The 8414-nt window shown below is 40.8% G+C and overlaps 3 protein-coding genes across 3 annotated transcripts; 2 read left to right on the top strand and 1 right to left on the bottom strand.

Moving 5' to 3' along the window:
* The first annotated feature begins 210 nt into the window (after positions 1 to 210).
* Positions 211 to 3136, top strand: LOC104779813 (uncharacterized). The gene has a single exon (XM_087509886.1). It carries the CDS (start codon positions 1300 to 1302, stop codon positions 2416 to 2418), a length of 1119 nt encoding a protein of 372 aa, XP_087366012.1. The 5' UTR covers positions 211 to 1299; the 3' UTR covers positions 2419 to 3136.
* LOC147945355 (uncharacterized) lies at positions 2452 to 3136 on the top strand. The gene has a single exon (XM_087509887.1). The coding sequence runs from the start codon at positions 2452 to 2454 to the stop codon at positions 2968 to 2970; it is 519 nt and encodes a 172-aa protein (XP_087366013.1). The 3' UTR covers positions 2971 to 3136.
* Positions 3137 to 4142: 1006 nt separating this feature from the next.
* On the bottom strand, positions 4143 to 5968 carry LOC104779812 (peroxiredoxin Q, chloroplastic). The gene is made up of 4 exons (XM_010504201.3): positions 5640 to 5968; positions 4880 to 5017; positions 4699 to 4788; positions 4143 to 4613 (listed from the first exon to the last, which is right to left on the bottom strand). The coding sequence occupies exons 1-4, from the start codon at positions 5847 to 5849 to the stop codon at positions 4395 to 4397; spliced, it is 657 nt and encodes a 218-aa protein (XP_010502503.1). The 5' UTR covers positions 5850 to 5968; the 3' UTR covers positions 4143 to 4394.
* Between the last annotated feature and the right edge of the window lie 2446 nt (positions 5969 to 8414).

The raw sequence follows: 8414 nt of genomic DNA, 5'->3' as shown, positions 1-8414 counted from the left end.
TAGACTCTTGAGTCGTAAGGTCTACGTATGTGTTTGTTTTTTTAAGTTTGGTTTGACTCTCGTTTTCAATTTGTTCGTTTTAAGTCATATATTGCTACTGCAGTACGAACTAGTCTGTGGTCTTTTAAACCTTGGACGGCGTGGTATTAAACTATTTATAATCTTGCTTTGAAAAAAGTATTTTGTTATTCACTATATGCAATGTTTTTTTTTTAATTATCATTTATTAGCTAGTAACAAACAACATATTATTAAGGTTGATTTCTTCTAAGGAATTTAAATGGAACCAGGAGAGGGTTGTTTTGGTTAGGTTTCTAATCACAATTCCAAACCAGCAACAAACTCTTGGTGACTGACCATCGTTGGAGAGAAAATTCAAAATTATTTGCGTCTAATGTACCATCGTTGGAGAATATTTCAATATAAATTTGGTTGTACTGTAAGAGTGTTAATAACTTAACCGGATCGGCCCTTATAAACTGAACCAGACTAATTTAACCACATTGGATTTCCCTTTAGAATAACTCTGCTCTTTTCACTTTGATACTAGACTCTTGAGTCGTAAGGTCTACGTATGTGTTTGTTTTTTTTTAAGTTTGGTTTGACTCTCGTTTTCAATTTGTTCATTTTAAGTCATATATTGCTACTGCAGTATGAACTAGTCTGTGGTCTCTTTTAAACCTTGGACGGCGTGGTATTGAACTATTTATAATCTTGCTTTGAAAAAAAAGTATTTTGTTACCACTTACCACTATACAGTATGTAATAATGCTTTTAATTATAAGTGCTTAGCTAGTATAACAAACAACATATTGTTAAGGTTGATTTCTTCCAAGGAATTTGGTTGTAGTTTTAATAACTTAACCGGGTCAGCCCTTATAAATTGAACCAGACTAATTTAACAACATTGGATTTCCCTTTAGAATAACTCTCCCAATTCGTGAACTCCTCCTGTATCAATCAATTTCATTGGTGTGTATTTTATAACTTGCGACGCATAATATGTTATCGAGCCGAATTGTCTAGGGATTTTCTCAGATTGCACTAAACCGAACCAATAAGCGAGCCAAGTAGTTGATAAAATTGCATTAAACCGAACTGATAACCGAGCCTAAAACTTGACATGTCACACTAGAGAGTCCACACCTGAAGATTTGGTGGTTTTGCAAATTGGACTACTTTAGTAGGGTTTGGGGTAGTGTGTCACAGTCACTAATTATATAAATAGAAAAGTGTTGGTGTGAGGCGAATTGTTTATTCGCTGTCTCCCAAATCGTGACATTTAATCACTTGCTAGCTATGACGGCGACGAAGATACAAGACGCTGTTTCCGATGACCTCAACTACGAAATCTGGGCTCCGATCGTGAAAGCTACACTAACGGAGAAAGGACTCTGGGATGTCGTCGAAAACAGAGTCCCGCCAGATCCATCGAAGAATCCAGAGCTAGCGGCGAAGATCCAACCCGAAGAGCTTTCGAAATGGAGAGATCTCGCCGTGAAAGACATGAAAGCGCTCCAGATCTTGCAATCTTCGCTCACGGACTCTGTTTTCAGGAAGACTCTCTCGGCTTCGTCGGCCAAAGATGTTTGGGATCTGCTCGAAAAAGGTAACGAACTTATTAGGTTAGAGAAGCAATTCGCACAGCTTAGTATGGATAAAGAAGAAACGCTAGATTCCTACTTAGATAGGGTTATGGATATCGTCCAAGAGTCTCGTGATTTGGAAAATGAGATGGCTGATTATGAGGTTATCACCAAGGTGTTAGGCTCGCTCTCAACTTCGTTTGTCTCCGTTGCTCCGCTCATGAAGAGATACATAAATCTGAAGAAGACGAGTCTTAACGATTTTCTCGAGTTCTTTTATCAGTTTGGATCGTTACCAGGGATAGCGGTAGGTCAAATGTTGAAGGATTCGTTTGAGAACAAGTCTAAACAGAGAAGAGGTGAGGAGGACGGAGGAGGAGAAGTCGAAGATGAGTATCTCTTGTTCTCGTTAACTGTAGGAGATTTCAAGTATGATGAGGATATGTGGATGATACACACCACTACCACGAATCACATGACTCCACATCTGAAGTTTTTCACCACTCTCGACAGAACTCACAGGGCGAGGGTGAAACTTGCCACGGCTGGCTTCATCATGGCAGAAGGGAGAGGAGATGTCAAGATCATGACCAAGGAAGGGGTGGTGAAGACGATCAAGAATGTGCTATATGTTCCCAAGATGGACATAAACGCCTTGAGTGTTCCTCAGCTGACATCAATGGGCTATTCAGCGATCATGGAAGGAGACGGAAAAGTGTGGAAGTTCACTATTAAGGATCCGAATAGGAAACTACTTGGGGAAGCCATTAGGGAAGAGAGAGGGTTTTTTCTGCGTTTCCAAGTGATTGAAGGTAATCTCACCACCGCTTAGTTGTTCACTTTTGAGAAAGAAAAGTCTGAGCAGATGTGGTGTGGTTTGTGCAAGAAGTACGATCACAACCAACAAGACTGTTATCCAGGTGGAGGGGCAAGGCAAGTTAGAGAGCTATGTGGAGAAAGAGGGAACGAAAAGCCTGAACATTTGGTGTTAACGGCGACGGCAGGAGATATCACTTTCGATGAGGATATGTGGATGGTATACACTGCTGCTACGGACCATATGACTCCGTATTTGAAGTATTTCACAAGTCTAGACAGAACGTACAGGGCTCGTGTTGGAATGGGTAACGGAACGGTTGTCATGGCGGAAGGGAAAGGAGATGTCAAGATCACGGTGAAAGGAGCGAGGATGTTGATCAAGAATGTGCTTTTCGTTCCAGGGATTAACAGAAACTTGTTGAGTGTTGGTCAGATGACAAAAAGTGGCTATTCGATGGAGATGGGTGGTGGGGAATGCACTATTAGAGATGAGACTGGGAAAGTATTTGCTAACACTAGGTTGGAGGACAGAGGCATTGCTCTGCGTTTGAAGGTGATAACGTAATGTGTGTCACTCTGCATTCCACTTGCTAGTAGACTTGCTCTTTAGGTGGACCTATTAAGTCTCTTTTGTTATGTGGTTTCAGTTTCGAGTATGTTGTTAGTCTTGGTCGTTTAACCTAGGAAGGATGGTTTGGTTTTAATAAAGATTTCGGAAACTTGTGTATTCACTATGTGGTGCATTTATCAAGTTTTGCTAATGGTGAAAATGAGACGAATTCTAGTAGGAAACATTAAAGGGTTACTAATAAATTGATCGTGTATATGATTACATAACAAACTTAGTTGTGAAAATTGAAAGAGAGAGAGAGTCTTTAGAAAACAAATGTTGCTGCCTATATAAAGTTTTGACTTGGTTACTTTGACAAAGTTACAAAGTTTCTTTATTAGTTCTCAAAATAATGTTTTGAGTAAGATCTTCTTTGTATTGACTGTATGCCTATATAAAGGCTTTACATCAATTGAACAAAGTATCCATTTTTACACCACAATTTCTTAATTGTTTCAGACAAGGATGAAGAAGATCCTAAGTATACGATTATGTTGCAATAATTACCCCTCTAGGATTTGAGACTTTGTATTATCCTGTGTGACTTTGTATACCCCTCTAGGAATATACCCCTATTTGAGACTTTGTATTATTTTGTATAAGTATCTAGCAAAGATTAATCAGAAATTATTTACGTGTATTTTTTAATAATTCTGAGATACTTTACACTCCACTAAGAATCTTTGCCAGATACTTTACAAAATTGTGGACATTTATTTTAATAGCGAAGAAGGTTTATCGAAGCGAAGGGGGTATGAAGCATCTGTGACAAAGAGTGCTGAGCTGTAAAAGGAATGAAGAAGAAGAGTTATAACAGAATTGTAAGAGTATAAATAGAGGAGATAGAGAGACGAAGAAGCTTTATCCAATAAAGTGTGAATCGTGGTAAAGTGTAACAGACTGGTGCGAGTTTGTTTGTGTTCAGGGACTCCTCCCTGCTCATGGTCAATTGGTGAATGCACCATTGACGAGAGATCAAGGTCGAGAGTGAGCTCTACAATTGATCGTGTAACCTCTGTTCTTAGTCAATATAGAGTTGAGTTCTTATCAAGTTACAAAATAATTCACTACAGCGGAGTGTTAAAGGAAACAAGAGAGAGAGATAGAGAGAGTAGATGCGTACACAATGAGAACAAGAGACTCAAATATACACATAGCCACAAAGGCAGACCTCAACAAGTCATAACCAACAAACTCTGACCATGAACTCTTGAATCCTTCTCCGGTTGTGATCTTTGTACCAGACCATAAACAACTCATTTTACTTTGTATTATTAAAAAATTATAATCAACAGAAACAATATAGGAAGGTCATGGAGCCAGACATGAGAGATTCATGAAAGAAGAAGAAGAAGAAGAAGAAGAGGTAGAGAGAATGATCAAGCAGCTTTGAGGAACTTCAAGGTCTCGTCGATGTGTTTCTCAGGCTGGAACTGGTTGTTGTAGATGAGCTGAACAACACCGTTTTTGTCAAGAACGTAAGTCTGTCTCCCTGGCAATGCTCCAAACAGATCCCCAGGCACGCCCCAATCTTTTCTCACCTTATTTCCTTCGTCGCTCAACAATGTGTATGGTAGTTTGTATTTGCTCGCAAACGCCTGTTCAAAGTCCCACACCTTCTTTAAAACCGCGGGAAGTAAAATGGGGTCTATTCAAAAAATCAAGAGATTTTGATGTGTGTACCTTGTGAGATGCAGAGTCATCACCACTTATGCCAATGACCTCTGCGCCGGCCTTCTTGAATTTCTCATAAGAGTCTCTGAACGCACAAGCCTGTTGCATACATATGAAATCAATTACGTTTAACAACACCAAACAAGCACAATGAATGCGGAAAAAGAGACATAAGTGAAAATTAAAAGACCTGTTTGGTGCAGCCAGGGGTTTCATCTGCAGGGTAGAAGTAGAGAACAACAGGCTTCCCTTTATACTTTTTGAGGCTCACTGGCTTTCCGTTCTGATCCTTTAACGTGAAGTCTGGTGCAGCCTGTCCCTTGTTAACCTGCTGTCCACAAAACATCACAAAGAGAAGACATAAAGAGAGTTCAAAAATGTCCCTTGTTAACCTGCTGTGAGTTGAAGTCAAATGTGTCTTTGATGAGTATAAAATAGAAAAATGAATACACATTCAGGAGCATTATGGCATTGGCTTGATTTAAGGTATGTGAAGATGTAAAGTCTGTAGAAAAAAACACAAATTACAAGTTCCTCTGCACTTACATGGAGAGCAACATTCCTGAATCTATCATTATAAAACACTCAAATTCAAACCCAAAAATACTCAAATGTTTACATCTTATAGTGTTTTCAACCACAAATAGGTTTCAGTTTACATCTAAAGAATCTCTTTGCAGTAGCATGCAAAACCGAGAATTTTGATTTTTATAATCGTACAGTAACCACTTAAGTCACACACAGAGCATATAAAAGAGAATTGTGTATAAACAATGAAATTTATAAATGTCTTCCTAACGTTTATATCTTAGTGCTCAAAAACATATGTAACCATTGGCACATCAATTGAACATAAAGTTCCAAAACAAAGAAGCTAATTCCAAGAACTATAGTTATTAGCCTAATTGTAGCAAACAATCTATTATCAATGCAAGATTAACGAAATGTACCTTGGCAAAGATTGAGCATTTGAGAGAAGATGAAGAGAGTGGAGAGAGATAAGAGGAGTGGGAGAGTCTGGAGCCAAAGAAGTTAGATTCTGATGATTTGGTGGGAACTGAGAATTGGGTTTTGGTCACAAGGGTCTTTCTCTGAGGGACAGGAGAGTGAAATGTGGTGGTGCGGTTACAGAATGTGAAAGAGGAAGAACAAGCAGCCATTTTTCCTTCTCTACCTGGACGGACGTCTCTCACCCACTTTTGAAGTTCAAACAAGAAGATGAAAGATAGAGAAACATCACAACACAACACAGTCCACAGAGATAAGATTTTTCCCTCTCTCCCCTGTGAAACGAGAGGCCCACAACCACAACACCACAACATGACACACTACGACGTCGTTTTAGAAACAAATGTAAAAATGATAGATAATTTACGGCTCAGAATCAAAAGTGACTATAGTTGTCTTCTGCTTTTCATTAATCGCTTAACACATGCTCTCTTCTCAAAAGTTTAAAGTATTGCCGTAACAAAACCTTATTAAAGACCCAATTACGTATCGCCGTGATGATTTTTCTTATGTACCTATGGCTTTATCAGTTACTAGACAAGAGCAAAGACTTTGTCTATTAGCTATGAGAGATGTACGTGGGCTATACGATACACATGTATGGATGGCAACTAAGATTGAGAGTAGCGGAGCCATGTCATGGAGGAAGTTCCTAACAGTGAAACAATCTTTTTATAGCCAGTTTCTTATATTATGTAGTGGGATGAATTTTTTGGCCGATCGGGAGAATAACATGTTACTGTGTCCCGGTAAACAACAGAACTCAAACAGCTTCTTACACATTGTCGGGAAGTATAAACACATAGAAGTGGATCATCATGATGCAGGATCTAAATGCTTACTCTTCTGTTATGTTCCAACTTTAGCTCAAATCCCACAAGGTTCTTAATTAGGCCAGGCGCAAGGAAAGCAACAATTACATGAATTGTAATATTGTGACACCAGTTTATGCATTAATTATATATATATATATATATATATATATATATATATATATATCCATGGTGTTCGTGATATTTGATTAAAGTTACAGTTTGCTACTCTATAATTATAGTAATGTTGGTTTTGTTTTGCTAAACGATCATCAAAAGTTATTCTGATTTCGTTTATATAAACCATCAAGACCAGTGGACGACACTTATGTTTGTCAACTGTGATAGATGTTGAATGATCCTAAAACTTAGACACCCTATGATGCGACCCCGGACTACGAACGTGAACCACGGACGTACGGACGGAGCAAACCCAGTGGAGCGATTCGGAAATACAACTCGGTTGGGCCGTGAACGAATAAGATTGGCGGATGGGGCGGCGTACGGACGGAAACAACACCAAGGAACAATAGGAACGGACGGAGAGAGGTTCACGAGGAGATGCTCGACTCGTTTGACTCTCGGAGAGATGGGGATAGAGGTGGAGCGAAGTAGCGACACACGAGGGATGACTCTCCTTGTGATACGGCCAAGCTAGAAGATTACGAACCCAGTTCATGTAGCTTCTAGGGTTTCGTTTCAATCTCTGAAAACGAGAGGAAAGAGATAACTTTGTTCTTTATTAATGATTGTCTACCTTTACATGATAAGGTCTAGGCCCTTTATATAGGGTGACTTACATAAGGGGACTCTCAAAACCCTAAACGCGTGGGTAAAACTAAAACGCAGCATCCAGAAAATAGTTTTAAAAGAAAATGGTCATAAGCGAAATTAAACTAAGGATAGAATGGACAAGTGGCCGAAGTGGTCCTTGGCCATGGCCATGCACTAGGGATCATAGCCTCATTAAAAACCCCCTTTGTAAACCCATTGGGAAAAACCCAAGGTGGGGAAAAGAGTACTACTTTCCCTAATGACTTGGAGGTCTTCACCCTTGTGAGATGGTGAAGACCGTTAGAAGAGCCTCGGTTGGCTGCTCGTCGGGTCGGTTGGGGCCGTGGTCGAGTTCCTCTTGTTCCTGGACGAAAGCTTGGACAAAAATGAGACACTTCTTCCTTGCGGTCCTTGCTGCTGTCCGGCTTCTTGTTGTGGCTCCGGGCATTAAATTCGGTGCTTCGGTCGAAGGCCGTCTAGTTCCGGAAGTGGCCGCGTCCTTGGTTCCTTGTGCACTTCGGTCCTTGTCCGTGTCCGCATACTGTCCTTCGTCCCGGGTTCCGTCATTCCCTCCCTCTTGAAAAGGTTTTGCCCTCAAAACATCTTCCTCGGTACCTACATCGAACGGAGCCAAGTCAGAAACATTGAATGAGGTCGAAGTTAAATACTCATCGGGCAGTTCAAGGCGGTAGGAGTTGTCGTTGATCCTCTCGACGACTCAGAATGGTCCATCTCCGCGGGGGCTCAGCTTGTCCTTCCTCTTCTGTGGGAACCGCTCTGGTCGTAGGTGCAACCAAACCCAGTCGCCTTCCTTGAAAACCATGGTCTTTTGGCCCTCGTTAGCTGTCCGCACATAGTGTTCGGTACGCCGCTCTATGTTGGCCTTCACTTCTGCATGTAACTGCTTGATGAGCTCGGCCTTGCTCGCGCCGTCTTGGTTCACTACCTCGCCGGGTGGTAAGGGTAACACGTCCATAAGAGTCAGCGGTTTAAACCCATAGGCGACCTCGAACGGCGATTTCTTGGTGGCCGAGTGCGTGGCAAGGTTGTAGGCGAACTCCACAAATGGAAGGCATTCGACCCAAGTCTTCCTGTTACTGCCAATGGTGGTCCGCAGTAGTGCTCCGAGGG

This window comes from Camelina sativa, chromosome 4, assembly GCF_030686135.1.
Source record: "Camelina sativa cultivar CO46 ecotype springtype chromosome 4, ASM3068613v1".
Classification (NCBI taxonomy): domain Eukaryota; kingdom Viridiplantae; phylum Streptophyta; class Magnoliopsida; order Brassicales; family Brassicaceae; genus Camelina; species Camelina sativa.
The sequence above is the reverse complement of the archived record's forward strand: the minus strand, read 5'-3'. Positions and strand labels throughout refer to the sequence as shown.